Source organism: Rhinatrema bivittatum, chromosome 2 (assembly GCF_901001135.1).
Source record: "Rhinatrema bivittatum chromosome 2, aRhiBiv1.1, whole genome shotgun sequence".
NCBI classification, from domain to species: Eukaryota; Metazoa; Chordata; class Amphibia; order Gymnophiona; family Rhinatrematidae; genus Rhinatrema; species Rhinatrema bivittatum.
This window is the reverse complement of record NC_042616.1, coordinates 427139671-427158702: the sequence shown is the minus strand read 5'-3', so window position 1 is coordinate 427158702 and position 19032 is coordinate 427139671. Positions and strand designations below refer to the sequence as shown.

Below are 19032 nucleotides of genomic sequence, written 5' to 3'. Positions count from 1 at the left end.
CTACTGGAACCCCCAGTCAGAATTCCAACTTCAGCTACCATTACAAGGGGAATCCAAGTCTCTCCACATCTCTCTTCAGGCCAATTTGAAACTGGGCATGAAATTGGAAATCTCGGATTGGGTCGTAGTAACCACCAATGGCAGGCTGAAAGGCTGGGGGCCATCTGTCAGGGGCAAACGGTACAAGGTCAAAGGTCAATGGTCAACAGAGGAAGTTTCATGGTCTATTAATTATATGGAAACGAGAATGGTTTGCAAAGTATTGCTTTTCTTTCTTCCGCAATTGTGCAATCTTGTGGTGAGTGTCTTATTGGACAATGCAATGAAGGTGGCATATAGCAACTATCAAGGAGAGACCAGGAGCCTAGTGATATCTCAGGAGGCCCAGGAGCTTTTTCGCTGGGCAGAGCAGCACTTGGCAGCATCTCATTTAACAGAGGTGGAGAACATTCAGGCAGACTCTCAGCCTTCATGTGATAGATCCCGGAGAATTGGAAGCTAGCGGATGAGGCAATGGCCCTCATTTGCTCCAGGTGGGGTGTTCCTCAGCTGGATTTGATGGCATTGAAGCAGAATGCCAAAGTGTGCCACTTTTTCAGTCACAGAAAGGCCTTAACGCTCTGGTTCTCCCGTGGATGCCTGGGATTCTGTTGTACATGTTTCCTCCATGGCCCCTGGTAGGAATGGTGTTACAATGAATTGAAACTCCCCCAGGGAAAGCAATCCTTGTGGCTCCAGAATGGCCGCATAACTATGGTTCATGGCTTTGATCAATCTGTCAATGGATGGTCCTCTGCTTGGGTATCTTCCTTGGCTGCTTCATCAAAGACCACTTATTTTGGATCAGGCAGCTTGTTTTGTCTCATGGCTTGGTTTTTAAAAGCAATTGCTCTATGATTGAAAGGTTATTTGGAAGAAGTGATTATGACCTTGCTGTAGGCTAGGAGACCTTCCACTTAATTGGCTTATGTCAGAGTGTTTGAAAAGTGGTGTCTTGTGGAGGGGATTTCTCCTCTTCAAATATCGGTTTCTAGTATTCTGGCTTTTTTACAAAGCGGGTTAGCGAAAGGGCTCGCATTCAATTCTTTAAAGGTCCAGGTGGCAGCCTTGGGTTGTTAGAAGTAAAATTCAGGGGTTGTCCCTGACTTTGCATTCGGGTATAGTCCGTTTTCTGACAGAAGTGAAGCATTTGTGGTTTCCAGCGAGGTGAGTGTTTCCTACATGGAACCTTAATTTGGTTTTGCGTGTTTTCTGTGATCCCCTGTTTGAGCCACTAAGAAAAACATTGCTGAAGGATCTCACTCTGAAGGTGGTCTTTTTAGTGGCGATTTGTTCAGCCAGGAGAATTTTAGAGACTTAAGTGTTGTCTTGTAGAGACCCCTTTCTTCAGATTTTGGAGGACAGGGTCTCCTTACTTACAGTGCCTTTTTCTTCACCTAAGTCAAATGGTGGAACTTCCTGCTTTTCAACATTTGGACTCTTCTGCTCTGCTTGTAAGGGAGCTTCACTTGTTGGATGTGCATCAGGCACTGTTACAGTATTTGAAAATCACCAATAGTTTTCAAAGGTCCGATCACCTGTTCATTCTATTTGGTGGTGCTACCAAAGAGAATAAGGCTTCCAAAGCAACCATTACGCAATGACTAACGGAGGCCATCGTGTCAGCTTATATTTGTAAGGGCCATCCCATCTCCTTGGGTCTGCAGGCCCATTCTACGAGGGCACAGGAGACCTATCAAGTGGAAACCTGGTCTTCTCTATATATTTTCATAAAACATTATAGACTAAATGTTCAGGTACCTGAAGCGGCTGACTTTGGAGAGAATGTGCTGAAAGCTGATCTTTGAGCTTGGGTACATCCCATGCATCTAGACTGATCTGGTGTATGAACAGGAAAGGAAAATTGGTTCTTACCTGCTAATTTTTGTTCCTGGAGTATCACAGATCAGTCCAGAGCCCTGCCCTCTTGGAAAAGACAGCTCTATTCTGTGTGTAGATAAGAAATAGTAGTTTAAGTTTGAGAGTCTTCAATTTCCCTTATAGGTTGTAGGGTTCCAACCTTTCCCCTGCTCATGTTGGGTGGGGGAGTTATTTATGGTTTAAATTTCATCTTTGCTTGGCTGCAGTGCATACTGAGGAAGTGCAGGTAGCACGCTAACTTAAGTAGCAGTGTCAGAAAAGGTTTTCTTCTCTATTGCCATCTGCTGGTAGAGGAGAAAAATCCATGCATCTGGACTGGTCTGTGGTACTCCAGGAACAAAACTTAGCAGGTAAGAACCAATGTTCCTTTTATTGTAAGTAAGATTAGAAGGGATCCGAAGGGGCAATATATTTTCATAAAGGTTAAGTTTATGAAGTTGTGCCCTAACTTTGATTCTGTTTCCCCCCATGGACCAGACAAAACTGGTCAGATTTCTAAGGACTTGAGATGTAGCTGTTTGAGCACTTGATAACTGAAAATGGGTTAGTTGACCCTTGGAGATACCTCTTCCCCAACAAAAATGATTTCATAACTCATATTTGAGAATTGGTTTTGCCTTTATTGATGAAAAGGCGGTCACTTCATTTTGTGATAGGATTCATTGAGTGGTCAGATCATGTCCCTATTATGTTGAATTGCACTTTGGTTATATGCAATCAAACTTCCAGAGGGTAGAAGCTGCATGAGTACTTATTGAAGGATGAGAAAGTATGTGCATTGGTGGCTAACGCCAGAGGAGTTTTTTTGTTTAAGAGACAAATGATAATGGTGAAGTATCTGGAACTATTCTCTGGGATACTGCTAAGGCAATTATTAGAGGGAAGTTGATAGCATCAAGTGCTGTTAGAAACTGCTCTTTTAGGGATTTGGAAGACAGAGGCTAGGATGGCATTGCAGAAAGCAGGGTTGTTGAATAAGAGATACTGTTCCAGACATTTAAAAGAGGTTGCTATGCAAAAAAGAGCTATTTTACATACAAACATACATACAAACATGACGGCAGAAAAAATAAATAATCATATGACCCATCCAGTCTGCCCATCTATCCAATTTATGTACCCCTGTAGCATCATGTAATCAGAATGGCCAGAGAACCGACACGGGCTATGCTCTGGCTAGATATTCATGAATTTTTATTAATTCACAACACAAAAAACAACTCTGCAAATCTTCGCAGCTTATAAACATCAAAGCAGTATTACAACCTATAGTCTCTCGATCTGGGCTTTTGCTAAAGTTCCTCCTATTTCCAGCTAGATTATACACTTTATCAGGGGCCTCCTCTCTCAGACCAGGACTCCATGTCTGGGGCTTAAGGTGGAATGGACTAGATCTCTGGATCCAGTCCCTTAAGGTATTCTGGGGGTTTATTGTGTATACCACTTTATAAGCTCTTACAATTCCCATCATTCCCTAAGATCCCCCTATACTGTTCCCATGCTTTCTTCAATTCAGATACCATTTTTATCTCCACCAACTCCTTTGGGAGGATGTTCTATGCATCCACTACTCTCTCTGTAAACAAATATTTCCTAGGATTATTCCGGAGTCTAATCCATTTTACTCTCATCCCATGACCCCTTGTTGTAGAGCCTCCTGTACATGGAAACCTTTGAGATATTTAAATATCACTATCACAGCTCCCCTATTTTGCCTTTCCTCTAGGGTATACATTTATAGATCTTTAAGTCTATCCCCATATGATTCACAACAAAGATCACTGATAATTTTAGTAGCCACCCTCTGGACCAACTCCAACCAGTTTATATCCTTTTTTGAAGGTGCGATCTCCAGAACTGCACATAGTATTCCAAATGAGATCTCACCAGGGACCTATACAGGGGCAATATCACCTTCCTTTTTCTGCTGATCATTCCTCTCCCTCTGCAGCCAAGCATCTTTCTGGCTTTTGTCACTTTAACCATCTATTTGACCACTTTAAGATCATCAATCAGGTACAATACAAATTACATCTACCACAAAAGTAATACAAATGTATTGTTACACAAAACGTTGGTAAGACTCTTAGAAGGGTTAAGCAGTTTTATGAAAAAATAATCAGACTGATAAATTGCTGGCACACAAGTTGAAAATATCTACAAATTTCAACTTGATAAAAGATATTAGGACCCACATCTGGAGAGATTTCTTGTGATGCTAAGCAGGGCCCGTCATCTGGTCTTTGCCTTGGCAACAGGTCTCCATGTTGGGTGCTTAGTTGCTACTTCTTCATTCCTGTTCCTGCCCCTGTGTCGTTCGTTCCAGTCCTGTGTTCCTGTTTCCAGTTCCTGAGTTCCAGTACCTGTTCCCTGCTCTTGATTACCTTGGACAGATTCCTGGCTTTGACCCTTGCTTCTCCCTACTATGCTTTTAGACGGATTCCTGGCTTTGACCCGTGCTCGTATCTTGACCTCGTCTCCAGCCGCCTGCCCTGACTTCAGCCTGCACCTGACTTCGTCTCCAGCTGCCTGCCCTGATTCTGCCTCCAGCCGATCACTTGGACTTGGCCTTTCTTAGGGCTCTGCCTACTTGCAAGCCCAGACTTAACTTGTTCCTGTTCTCTACCTGCCTCAGCCTTTCTGGGCTCCTGGATCCAGGCCCCATCTTGAACTCAGCTCCTTCGGACTCTGTGTCTCTGCTGCTTCCTGGCTCCCTATCCTATACATCTTCCTCGGAATAAATCATGCGGAGGCCCGCCTAAGACCAGCCAGCCCCGGTATGCAAGGGCTCAACCTGCAGGGAACGAGGGCTAGTATAGGCGAAGCTCCAGTTGCTGGTTCTGGTCTGCTCCACCTCCCAATGGTGGGGACACATGAGGGTTTCTCCACAGGTAGCATCAACTCCACCTCGGGCCAAGGGTCCACCTCCGCAACAGATAGAATGGGTGCTTCCCTCATTGATTTATAGAGATTAGATTGGTTTTAAAAAAAGATAGGCTGGGAGCGGATATTGTTAGGTGTACTCTGATTTAATATATCACGTCAAGAGTATGGGGGATGGCGCATTGCTAATATCTTTGAATGCTGAAAAAGCACTCAATAGGGTTGAGTGGCCATATCTGTATTTGTCTCTTGGTAGTTGGAAGGATTTTTTTTTTTATAAAAAGGTTTAAAGTCTTTACCAAAAGCCTAGGGTCCAGATTAAGGTGTATAGTATGCTTTCCAAGGGGTTGCCATTATTTAGAGGAACGAGACAGGGGTGTCCTCTTTCACGTCTTCTATTTGCTCTTCCAATGGAACCATTTGCTGCTTAGATTAGACAACATCCATATTTCTGGAGCATCATTGGAGCTGATAGCAATGACAATCGGATAATACTGTTTGCAGATGATATGCTTCTTTGTCACAAACCCTGTCCAGATGTTAACAGTAGTATCAGATGCTATTAAAGTGTTTGATAGGGTTATGGGATATAAGGTAAACAAGTTTAAAACAGAGATCCTTGGAATATGGGTTTGCTTAGGTACACAAAGGAGGCTAGAGCAGTGGAGTAATTCAATTTAAAAAAATCCCAACTTAGGAGTAATTATAACGAGTAAGTTGGAGAAGCTTTTAGAGTTGAATTATTTACCCTTGCTCAGTAAAGTGAAGAATTATTTTAAATTTTGGGTTCTCCTATCTCATGGTTTGGCAGAATTTCTTCTATAAAAATGAACACACTCCTTCAATTTATATTTGCTTGAAATGTTACCTATTTATATTCCGTTTGGTTTCTTAAAGAAGCTAAAAGAATTAGTATCTGAGTTTATATGGCATGATAAAAAGCCTAGAGTTGCTTTTCAGGTCTTGACTGATTGGAAGAATAAAGGTGGCCTTGCACTCCCTGACTTTAGAGGCTTCCACTTTATGGAAAAGTGTAAATATTCGGGCTGAATGTTTCTTAATAAATTTTCAGGCATCGGTGTGAGTGGAGATACGCTTGAAGTTTAAATCGTGCGCGTGCTTGCGCACGTATGATTTAAAATACACCTACCACATGAAAGCCTGCTCCTAATTGTTACATGGGCAGCCTTGAAAGACCTCGCATTCTGTTACGAAGGGATGTTTTCGTGTGCCTTTGGGCCTCAGCCCGACCCCAGACGGGTCCAAGACCGAACCGAGGGTTGACGGCATGTTCCGGCATGACTCTGCCAAGCCTGCAAGCTCCCAAGGCCAACAACATGATGATGTTGGAATGTGAATGGTCCTCAGACCATTCCGAGCCCTTTCGGACCTGCTGCTTAGAGCGGCATGGAGCAGCAGGCCTGTCCTGAGGTTGAGGGCAGACGGACCTTGACACGAAGACATGACAGACTTGGGTTGATGCGACGGCATCACAGACTAGACGAGGAACTAGGCAAAAGCTGGGAGGATAGACTTTGGCACTGTCTCTCAGGACGCCCTACTCAGCCCACCTTCATGGGCGGACCCAATGGGCTGGTCGCGGACCACCCTGTCCCACTGCGCGCCCTACACAGCCCGAGGAGGCTGGTCACGGACCACGCTGAGAACGGGACAAGCGCAGGAAAGGATCCAGTCGAAGCAGAACTCCAACGATGGAGCCAATGTCGTCCGAAGCTCCACCAACGGCTGGTAGGACATGAAGCTCAGGAGCGCAGGGACACAGGAGCAGGACACCAAGGAACCTGGAACATCAGGAAGCAGAAGATCTATGACGAGACATCAGGACACCTGGACGAGGACCTCAGGCAACGAAGACATGGCATGACGAGAAGACGAGATGAGATGAGGAGCTCCACAAGAAGACAGAAGACCTAACAGAGCTCTGGCAGGCAGGAGCCTCCAGAGTGAAGTAACTCCGATGCAAGGTGAAGACTGAAATGACGGAGCAGCCCTTTATAGGGCTGGAACAGGAAGTCCACTCCCTAGGTGGGACCAGCACACTTCCTGTGTCTGGCCCTTTAAATGTCATGAAGAGACGCGAGCCGGCGCCTAAGGGAAGCAGCAGGAGAGCTGTGCAGGACCGTGGACAGCGGCCTGCCCCGACGCACAGGAAGAGGCAGGGCTGGCCTGAGACGCAGGACCGACGTAGGCAGCGGCTCCAGCTGCTGCAGGAGACCCCAGGGGCGGCTCCTGCCCCTAATCCAGCCCAGGGATGCGGCCTCCTGGCCGCGAAGATGTCATTAACACCGCCGGCAGCTCCAGCCGCGAAGATGGAAGGAAGTCCGCGGCTCCAGCCGCAGCGAAGAGGGATATCCGGGGCGGCCTCCGGGCCGCATGGGAAAACACAAGTCCGCGGCTCCGGCCGCGCAGGCAGGCCCGACGGCAGCGACCATGCCGCGTAGGGGAAGCAGGCAGCATGAGGTAAGTGAGAGCCTGCTCGCGGGGAGACCCGCGGGCAGAGGTTCATAACTAATTTTAAGAGGTTACTCGAGCAAGCCTACTTTGCACATCTTCCATAGGATTTTGCTGGCTTTAACACAAGTATTTAAGTGGATTTTAAAATATGCATGCATGAGGAACATTCCCAGTTTTATCAATTAGTGTACAAGTTTGCCCAGTCAATACAGAGGTCATCCAGACCCTTCTGGTTCTTCATCTTGCATGCCCTCCAGCTGGCCTGGACCCCTCATCCTGTCATTTAAGTCCTAAAATGTGAGATCTGCAGACTTACTCCTCATCAGCTTGAGCAGTAAAGCTACATGGCTGACAAGCCACTGCGTGCTGCGGCCTCAGATTTTAAAATACAGAGTTACATGTGTAACAGTTTTCCCCACCCATTTCCACCCCCTTATTTTCATGCACGTGCATAAACTGCGGCTTTTAACATCCGCATTGTTCATGTGTGACCCACATACTCACGTACGTGGCCATTTTTGTGTGAGCAACGCTTTTAAAATTGACCCCATTGGATTGTGATGGAAAGATATTTAACTTTCCTCTGTACTCAGGCAGGCCAATTCACACCAGTTATCCACCTCTACCAGCAGAAGGAGACAAGAGTAAAAGCTGAAGTCATGGACATATAAACTTGCCCCATCAGCCTGCAAGTATTCTCCATCTCCAGCAGATGGTAGGCATGCATCTCCCTACTAGGGATTGTTTGTAGTTAAAAAAAAAGAGAAAGTGGGGAATTCTAGAAGAAATCATTTGCTTCCTGAGGTGATACCAGTGAGTCCATCCCTCAGCTGAGTGCCTTTTCAGTTGTGGCCATAGAAATAAATAAATAAAAGCGGTTGAAGGCTTTTACTCTCTTCCCCCTATAACCGGAGACCCGTTCCTGCTTTCAGCCAGGGAGGGGTAACTCAGGTAAAAAAAAAACCAAAAACCAAAAACCAAAAAGAAGATGAAGAAAGACTAGGGAGGTTTTCTTTTCCCTATCTTGTCCTTACCAGGTCTTCCTCCCTCAGTGTTGCTGGTCGGCATTTTCCCGCTCACGTCTCTGGGGAGTTTAGCAAGATGTGAAGGTGGTGCAGGCTCAGAAGGTTGAGTAGCTTTTGGCTAGGCCCCTCTTCCAGGCTTGGTTTCTTCAGGCCATGTGATAGGCCGCAGCGGCATTTTTCATGTGCTTTTGCGCGTCTTCTCATCGCATAGTGGTGAGTGATGTCAGCATGCACATGCACACTTACTTGTATACACTAGGTCGCAGCCTATCTTTGTTTGTGTACTTCTGCAGCCTTCTTAATTTGGGTGTGCAACAAACCAGAACAGGCATAGCACCAGTGTCAAAGAAGTCTAAGTGCTTAGCAATTTGTGGTGTTTGCCATATAAGGGTAATACAGCCAAGGCTTTCTGCGAGTCTGTATCAGTGCTGCCTGCATGCTAGAGGTAATTTGCCTCCTACTGATTTTGCTTATTCTAGCCTACCCTCGGTCAGAGGGGAGTGGGGCTGTAGGCCACAGAACCAGGGTTTTTTTTCTTCACTTGATCTAATGGCAGAGGCATCTTCAGGAGATACTCGCTCAGAGGATGTCAGATTTGGGCCTATGATGCCTGGTATGGACCCATCCTCTTTTTCCTGGGTGGAGTTCTTCCAGGGATTACAGACTTTTCTGTAGGAGTGCCCAGATACTGTAATGCCTCCTAAATCAAGGTTGCATACTCGGGGTCCCTACTTGTCCCGCCATCGCATGTAAATTTTACGGGGCAGCTATCCCTGATATTCGGGAGAATGTGGATCAAGATGACACTGACTATTTGGGTTTCTCCCCTCTTGAGAAAGGGAAATTCCCCTGAATTTAGAGCCACATAGAACTCTGCTCCATTTCTTTCACAGAGATGAGTTGCGGAGTCTTATCTCAGACTCTGAAGATGCTTGGGGTTGCTGGAAGTGACTCAAGTGCACAGAAGAAGGACCCCATATTGGTCACCCTACGCAAAGCATCATGTTTCTTTCCCCTCTTGAATGTGATTCAAGAGTTGATTGACCTCGAACAGAGTGCGCCAGAGGCAAGCTTTAAAGGGGGAGCATATCTTGATGGGTTTGAATCCCTTGGATCTAAAGGCAAGAAAGCAGTTGCATTTCCTGGATGCTCTGGTGTGTTACTAAGCGGACTACCATTCCAGTGGAAGGAGGGGCAGCTCTAAAGGATGCTCAAGAAAAAAAGAATTGAAGCTATCCTTAAGCAAGTCTTTGAGGTCATGACGATGAATTTGCAAATTGCTTCTTGTTGTTCCCTGGTGGCTCAAGTTAGTCTGTCTCTCTCTCCGGAGTCTGAAGGAGTGGGGTCGGATAGCTGAGCAGTAATGGAACTGAGAACCACCTTCTTAGCTGTTGCTGGCTGTGAACTTGTTCGCATGGCTGCCAGAGGGTTGCTTCCATGATAGCAGCTGTCAGCTGTGGCTGCAAAATTGGACGACTGACACCATTGCTAAATTCAATCTCACAATGTTACCCTTTAAGGGTTCTCTTTTATTTGGTAGTGAGTTGGAGAAGATGGCAAATAAATGGGGAGAAGCCCAGGTCCCTCGTTTGCTGGAGGATAAGAAGCTGGCTTTGCTTCCTTTTCGGGCAAGTGGCTGATTTTGAGACTACAGCATTTTCAATCCTTATAGGAGGGCATCTACTCAGAGACCTTATACCTTTGGGAAGTCCTTTCACCCCAGAAAGCCTCGGAAGGATGCAAGCTCTGGGAGCAGAACCTCTCGATCTTCACAATGAAGGTATGCAGATTCACCTGCTGGTGCAGGTGATAGGTGGGCATCTATCTCACTTTTATCAGAGGTGGGACAAGATCACATTGGATCAATGGGTCCTAGAATGGCTAAGCTCTAAAATTCCTTTGCATTCCTCTGGATGTCTTTATGATCTCTCCATGCAACTCCCTACAGAATAGAGTAGCAGTGGAGACTACATTAATGAGGCTATTGGACTTGAAGGCTGTAATTCCTGTTCCTAAATCACAAGAAAATATGGGCTGCTATTCTATCTAGTTTCTCATACTCAAGAGGGGCCTTTTCAACCTATCTTGGATCTTAAAGGAATCAATCGTATTTGCGGGTGACTCATTTCCGAATGGAGCCTCTGCGCTCTGTAATAATGGCAGTACCATCAGGAGAATATCTACATCTCTGGATCTGACGCAAACATATCTACATATTTCCATTCGCAGGGAATATCAATGGTTCCTGCGGTTTGCCATTCTGGGACTTCATTATCAGTTTCAGGCTCTGCCCTTTGGGCTGGCCACTTTGCCCAGGACCTCCTCCAGGGTCATGGTGGTGATAGTGACATCCTTGTACAAAGACGGCATCCTGGTTCACCCATATCTGGACAACTGGTTGATTCAGGCGAAGAGCATGGAGGAGAGTCATCTGGCTTCTCGCAAGGTGGTCTCCTTACTGCAGGATCTCAGTTGGGTGGTGAACTTGGCTAAGAGCAGCTTATAGCCATCTGAGATGCTGGAGTATCTCTGCGTTCATTTCGATATGAAGCAGGACAGAGAATCGCATTCAGAAGTTGATTTTTCAAGTTCAAATGCTGACAAGGACTATTCGCCGAACGGTGTGGTCTTATCTACAGGTCCTGGGATTGATGGCAGCTACGTTGGAGGTTGCCCCCTGAGTGAGATCACACAGGTGTCCTCTTCAATGCATGTTGTTTTCCCAGTGGAGTTTGCAATCGCAGAACTACATGGTGAGGCTTCACTTACCACTGGAGGTGAGTGACCAACTGCAGTGGTGATTACAGGCAGATAATCTCAGGAAGACAGTTTCCTTGGAGACACCAGATTGTTTAGTGCTCACGATAGATGTGAGTCTTCTGGGTTGGGAGGCTCACTGACAGGAGTTACTAGTACAAAATTGCTGGAATGCTGAGAAACAGCAATGGAGAATCAATTGATTGGAAACAAAGGCAGTTCAGCTGGCATGCTTGAGATTCACCAAGCGTCTAGAGGCTCAGGTGGTTAGGGTAATGTCGGACAACATGAAGACAGTGGCCTAATTCAATCAGGACGGAACCAGAAGCTAACAAGTGTCAGAGGAGATAGACACGCTCATCATATGAGCACAGCAAATTTTTCTAAACATATCCGTCTCCGCATTGCTGAAAAGAACAACGGAAGGGCCGACTCTCAGCAGGAAGAACTTGGACCCAGGAGAATGGGAGTTAGTGGATGAAGCCTTTCAGCTCATAGTGGAGCACTGGGGTACCCATATCTAGATTTGCTGGCGACTTCCGACAATGCGAAGGTTCTGTTCTTCAGTCGCAGAAGGGATCTGAAAACACTGGGTATTGATGCTTTCATTCAGGTGTGGCCACGGGGCAGGGTATTATATGCCTTCCTGCCCTAGCCACTGATAGGCAGGATTGTTTGGAAGATTGCAAGACAGGCCGAAACCGTACTTTTGATGGTTCTGGATTGGCCCCAGAGTCCATTTTGCGCCAATCTGCAGAGACTGCTGGTGGGCAGTCCCCTCAGACTGCTGCTCCAGAAGGATCTATTGTGGCAGGGAACCATTCTACGTGACGGTCCTGGTCGATTTTGTCTTACAGTTTGGCCCTTGAGAGGGATTGGTTGATGAAGTGTGGTTATTCTGCTACAGTGATTTCCACTTTGCTTCAGGCCAGAACATTTTCTATGACTCTTGCTTATGTTACAGTTTGGAGATTTTTTGAGGCCTGGTGTGAGGAGCAAGATTCTCAGCCTCTCAAAAGCGGAAATTCCATTAATTATGGAATTTTTATAGGAAGGACTAAGTAAAGGCTTGGCCCTTAACACCTTGAAGGTTCAAGTGGTAGTTTTCACTTGTTATAGGGGGCGAGTCAATGATAGCCCCTTGTCTTCCCCTCCAGATATGTCCAGATTCTTGAAAGGAGTTAAGCATCTGCATCCTTCTTTGCATCTGTGGGAGTTCAGCATCTGTGGGACTTTAATCTGGTCCTGAATTTCTTGGCGGGTCCTACCTTTCGGCCGCTGCCTGGCTTTTCTTTGTGGCTGCAAACCTTGATGACTGTTACAAGAAAAATAATCTGTTCCGCACGTCGGGTTTCTGAATTACAGGCTCTCTTGCCGTGGGTCTTTTCTGTGTGTGACTCCAGGGGCAGTACAGCTTTGAACTATGCCTTCCCTTTTTGCCAAAAATGAATGCAGAGTTTCATTTGATCAGTCTATTTCCCTGCCCACATTGGACAGGGATCAAGATGAGTGCGAGTATCATCTTTTGCATGCTTTGGATGTCGAGCAACATCTGAAGAGGTACTTGGAGGTTACTAAGATTGTCCAGAAGTTTGATTGGCTGTTTGTGCTCCATGGTGGAGGTAAATGGGTGAACCAGCGACTCGGGCAACTATAGCCCATTAAGGAAGTCATCACGGCCGCTTATGTGGATGCCGAGATTACTTTGCAGAAGCAGGTTAGATCGCATTCCACAAGGGCTCAGGCGGGATTGTGGTTTGAGATTCAATTATTGTCTCCTGTCAAGATTTGCTGAGCAGCGATGTGATCATCCTTACAAACCATTTTCAATCATTCCCACTTGGACGTTTAGGCTCATTAGGTTGCCACTTTTGCGCGGGCAGTATTGACTGGACCGCAGGCAGCTTCCCTCCCTGTTCAGGAGTAGCTCTGGTACATCCCACTGGTGTGGATTGACCTGCCTGCGTGCAGAAGGAAAAATTACTACTTGCCTGATAATTTCCTTTCCTCTAAGGAAGGCAGGCCAGTCCATGACCCACCCTCAGCTACCGATTCTTTTCCTTTGATTCTCCCTCTAGGTCCGGACGATACAGTGATTTTCATTGGAGAACTGGTAAGTGTCTTAACCAGCCCCTCAGTTTAGTGAATGACCATTGTTTTTGTCTGTGCGCAGTGTTCCCAATGTGTTGGAAGCATGAGTGGTTGATTATTAATAGTCCTGTCCTAGTGTAATCAATTTGTCCACAGTTTGGCTTTTCCAGAGAATACTGGTGGGCCAATTTTGAGGTGGGACTATATATTTGTGACGTCAGCTTCTTACTCCATCTCCATCTGCTAGCAGAGGTGCATAACCCATTAGTGGGGACTGGCCTGCTCTCCCGTGGCAGTTGTCCACCCAATTTGGACCCAGGACCACCCAACTGGAAGAGGCCTGTTAAAGCAATGCCGTCACAGGATCCCATCCTTGCGACGGCGAAGAGGAGAGCCAGAGCTGCAAAGCCAGGCCCAGCGCGAACGTATGAGCATGATACACCCAGGGAGACAGAGGGCCAGTGGCAGCAGGAGAGGCCGCAGGCTACCGGCAGAGCCAGCCAGCGGCCCGCAGCCTCTCATGTTGCCATACGGCCCAACAATCTTCCTGCTTGGGGGGCAGGGAGGGAGAGGAAGCGGTGCATGCCCTCACACAGCTTCCGCCCCCCCCCAGCAGGAAGATCAGTGGGCCATATGGCCCGAAATTAGCAGGAGGCCCTTGGGGCCACAGTGAAGCTCATCTCACCATGATGATCATGATGATATGAGAGAGAGAGAGAGAGAGAGGTGAGAACAGAAGCTTGAATGTGTGTGCGTGTAGAGAATGTCAGCTTGTGGGGAGGGGGAGAGTATATGAGAGTGAGAGTTTATCTGTGTGAGAGAAAGTGTGTGTGTGAGACACTGAAAAGGAATTAGGAAATGAGCGACAAGGGAAAAATAAATCAGGACCAACTGCTTAGAAATATACAATGATCAAACAAAGAAAAAAATAATAATAATTTTGATTTTAGCAATTAGAGTATGCCATCGTTGGGCATGTGCATTTCTTATATTTTTGTATTTTGCTCTTTCTACAGTATTCCACTGTTCAGAGTCTAATTTCTCAGGCTATTTCAGTTTTATCTACATGTTTCTGCTTCTAATTTGTAGTCTCTTATTTCTATATTAGGGTGTGTCTGTCTGTCTGAAGTGCAGTATTTCTGCTTGCATGTAGTTTCTCTGTAGTAGTCCAGCTTGTTTTGTTATCCCAGTAGACAATGTATTAATGTTCTAGGCCTGGTGTAGTATTTGCATTGCTGCTTTTTCATAAGGTTGTTCTTATATGAGCCCCCAGAGTCAGTACTGACATTGTATGGTATGGCAAGGTTCTAGATGTCTCTCTTTGCAGGAGTTTGTGTTCCTTCACAAAATAGCAGTGGATGGATATTTTTTGCTGAGGTGACACCAGAATTTGAATATTTTTTTTCATGTTAGTTGTAATGTGAATTGTCCTAGCTCTGCTCTGTACCTGTTCTGATGATTAATGATATTTTATTGTAGTTATGATGATTTCTGGCTTTCTGCAAAGAGGATTCATGAAAGAATACATTCATTTTTGTTTTACTACATGATTGATTGATTTGTTTTCTTTTGCATTTATAAATTGCAATAAATATAAAATTTATACAGATTAATAAGGAATTTTTAATGCTGGTAAGTGCTTGAAATAATTAAGGTAATATTTTTAAAGCTTCATGCATGATGCATAATGGCTGAGCACACTTAGAAAGCCATTGTAGGGTGCAGTTTATGGCATTATTTATCAACAAGAGTACAACTAGCAGGTCTCAGACCTGCATGCCTACAGCCCACCCAAAAAATCAATTCTGGCTACACCACTGCTGCCCTCAATAGAGGAAAGGAAATTATCAGGTAAGTGGTAATTTCTCCTTTCTTAACTGTCCCCTGCCCCCAACACACACACAGACTTAACAGATAAGGGGCCATGAATATAATTGCAAGACCCATGGCACAGAACTAAAAAAAAAAATGTTTTAATACTGTTGCAGGTATAAGTGCCCCTTTATTTTTATTTATATAGAATTCCCTGCAATGTATGTTTCACAGACCCAGTGTTTTCTTAATCTACAGTGCTGCATTAGATTAGGTGTAATTTTGTTAAGATTTTCCATCTTATTTTCAATTACATGCTTGAACGTCGCTGACATTTCCATGAAGGCAGAAAAATCTGTAGTGTTGAGCAGCACGGTTAGCGTTTTATCAGGTCTTGGCAGTGAAACACTGAACTGTCAAGCTTTACCAACAAAGAACTCACAAAAACACCCTGGAATCAGTTGGGTAAACAGGTTTCCTTTTCAAGCAATACACATTACAAAACCATGCAGCTTCTTTTTAAAGAAGCACTTCAGCTTGACCAACTCAAAAAAACAAAACCAACTAGGCTGAAGTCCTAGCTGAATGTGTAGTGCCATAAACTCCCAGAAGGCTAAAAGAACATTTACATTTAAAAAGATATTTCTAAAATTTTGATTTTTTTTTTTTTTTTTTAACTTTCAGTTGCCCTCCAAACCCTGAGCTTGTTCTAGCAGTAAACAGCAGCAGGATGAAGTAGCTCCCTGAGAAACCCTGCAGGGCGTTGGAGCGTGGCCATGGAGAAAGCAAACAGGGGGATGGTAGATGATGACAGAAAAATCCAAGTGGCCTATCCAGCCTGCCAATTATTCCTGTCCACAATGCAAGGATACAGCCCATCTGCCAGCTGTAGACTCTTGCCTGCTTGTAGGACATTGCTCCTGATTCAAGTCTGTTTGTGTTCTCTAACAACCTGGGTACATAAGCATTCAAGATCCCAGACTTAATCCAGCACCCAACCCCATGGTTTACCACTGAGCTTTATAATAACCTAAATAGTGAAGCTGCTGCCTGAACATCCAGCTAGCTAAGTCACCATGGCCTTGCTGGTCAGCTCTCAGTCACTACCATTCAGGTTGTTTTCTGGGGAGTTGAACCTTGTGGTACAAACCTGGCTATCACATGGCCTGCAGTATTGCTAGGTTGTGCTTCTTTTCAAATGTTCTTTAAAGACACATTATGTTCTGAATTTCAAAGGAAACAGCTTTTAACATACAAACTATGAGTGAAAAGCCCTATATTTTAATACTGTACTTATCTTGGAATGTTGAGGGGGAGAGGAAGTAATATTTCGGACAAGTTGTGATTTTTTTTTGAGTCAGCTAGGCTGAAGTACCTCTTTAAAGAAATGCCATCCACACAAGACTAGAATCATGCAGTGCTATAGAGGGCAATAGCAACATAATTTAATTTTTAATTATAATACATATTCAAAGTTGGACGGATTTTAAATGCCCTGCGCGCATAAATCCAGCCGGATTTATGCGCGCAGGGCATTTGCGCGCTGGCGCGCCTATTTTGCATAGGCCGCCGGCGCGCACAGAGCCCCGGGACGCGCATAAGTCCCGGGGCTTTGTAAAAGGGGCGTGTCAGGGGCGTTCTGTGAATGACACGGCGTTTCGGGGGCGGGCCCGGGGGCGTGGCGCCGGCCCGGGGGCATGGTCGAGGCCTCCGGACCAGCCCCCGGGTTGGGTGATGGCGCGCAGATTTACGCCTGCTGAAAGCAGGCGTAAATCTGCCAACAAAGGTAAGGGGGGGGTTTAGATAGGGCCGGGGGGGGGTGGGCGAAGGAAAGCTCCCTCCGAGGCCGCTCCGAAATCGGAGCGGCCTCAGAGGGAACAGGCAGCGCGCGCTGGGCTCGGCGCGTGCAGGTTGCACATATGTGCACCCCCTTGCGCGCGCCGACCCCGGATTTTATAAGATACGCGCTTATCTTATAAAATCCAGCGTACTTTTGTTCACGCAAAATTATAAAATCTACCCCAGTATGTTCTATTTGTCAAGATTTTATATAGCATAGACAGTCCAGAGAGCATGAAGAGAACCATTTTACTAAACCCTTTCAATGCCCAAAGTGTTTGTAATCTCCATGGCTGCAGAAATTTTATGGGTATTTCTAATAAAATGTTTAAACCATATCTAAGTACACAATACAATACCTATGTGAAGCTCTAACATAGCACGTGGTGTGGTAATTCTAAAATGACCATAAACACACCCCTTTTTCTTATCACAGCCGTTATCCATGCGAAATGATAGCATTTTGATGAATCTAGGGGTTAGTTAAGACAACAAGAGCTTTCTTTTATGCAGTCACACTTTGCCCATAATCCCTCTGGAATTGGAGCACATGTGTGGAATTACAGCAGTTTTCACTGATAATGCTCCAGTTCCTGAGGGATTATGGACAGCATAAATTTTACAATAAATTGTCATTCATCCCTGAAACTTAAAAACCAGAAACTGGTCAGCATAAGAGTTATGATGATTTTGGTTAGCTTTATTTCAATATAAAATCTCTATAGGGAGACATATAATACCAACGACAACCTTCCAGATTAGATTAATTATTAATACCCTGGTTAGTTAAGGACTGCTCCCATAATGGAATTGACTGCCAGAAAATCCCTGATCCAATGTCATTACCTCAATATAAAACCTTATAAAATGATGTGAACTGAAATCTTGGAGCACAAACCAGACCCATATTTAGGCATAGGCAACTGCCTCAGGCACCAAAATATTCCTAGGCTCTGGAGTGCCAATGTTGCCATGCCATTATCCAGGCCCGTCACTGCTCTGGTGCTGATCCCACAGCAGTGGCAACACCGGCAAAACTCAGTGCCGGGTCTGCAAGCCCTCCCACACTGAAAGATCCTGTGTTGGCCAAGCCCCTTTCTCTGCACAGGCTTCCAATTACCATGGAATCCCATGCGAAGGGTGGGATCGCCGCAGGGCCTGTCCGAGTGTGAGGGCTGGCAGGTATTGCACTGAATTTTGTCACTTTGCTGCTGTGAGGTCAGCAGAACAGGACTCGGGGAGAGGAAAGGATCTGGCCAGGATGGGGGGTGTTCTGTGTCTCTGATAGCCTCGGGGGAAGGGGAAATAACAAACCCTGACTCCCTCCTTGCCTGTGGCTGTGCCAATGTTAAATTCAGCCCTAGCACAAACCTTGCCAAATTCTGTTCCCGTTCAGTTTGCCGTCTTACCTCAGAGTGGTCGGTTTTAAAGGGATTCCTGTAATCTGGTGACTTTTCACTGATCCCGAGCTCCTGTGCCATCTGTAGGACAAAGCGAAACATTATAAAGGGCTCACTGGCTTCCTCAGTCCCACCTACATAACTGGAGATAAACTGCTGCCTCACTCTCAGCTGGTATACTACAGTTTTAGTATCTAGACTCCAGAATTACTTGGGTTTCTCCACACCAACTTCAGTCCATTTCAAATTCTATAACTGCTACAGAGGCAGATCCTAAATGGGATGCATAATCATTAATAGATTCAAAAGATGAGATCTAATTAATCACAGATACTAGAAATAAGATCTATAGGGGAATGCATAAAGGAAAATTGGTTCGCACCTGCTAATTTTCGTTCCTGTAATACCACATATCATTCCAGACCAGTGGGTTGTGCATTCCTACCAGCAGATGGAGTCAGAGTACAATTAGAACTTTGGGCACAGCTACATAATGAGAGTGCCACCTGCAGCCCCTCAGTATTGACCTGTACCCAAGCCTAAACAACCAAACTTTACTTAAATGGTTAAGGGGGTTGGAACTCAAAAAGTTAACCGCCAACCTCTCCCCCGGAACAGATAAAACAAAAAACCTACTAGACCACCTCGGAAATTGCCCCTTCTGGAGCATTTGCAAAAAGACCAAATTGTTTCTTCAGGAATTATCACCTCTCAAGGTAGTCTTTTGGAATCTGAAAAGGGGAACGGGTCTCTGGACTGATCTGTGGTATTACAGGAACGAAAACTAGCAGGTAAGAACCAAATTTTCCTTTCCTGAACATACCCAGATC

General features: G+C 45.5%; 1 protein-coding gene across 3 annotated transcripts in view; it reads right to left on the bottom strand.

The window, feature by feature from the left end:
- The window catches only part of CCDC134 (coiled-coil domain containing 134), a 96544-nt gene that overhangs the window by 8591 nt on the left and 68921 nt on the right, over window positions 1-19032 (bottom strand). For all 3 annotated transcript variants that reach the window (XM_029590268.1, XM_029590270.1, XM_029590269.1), the window contains exon 6: window positions 18212-18283. In XM_029590268.1, the coding sequence (XP_029446128.1) occupies window positions 18212-18283 (72 nt within the window). The remainder of the gene's footprint in view (window positions 1-18211; window positions 18284-19032) is intronic.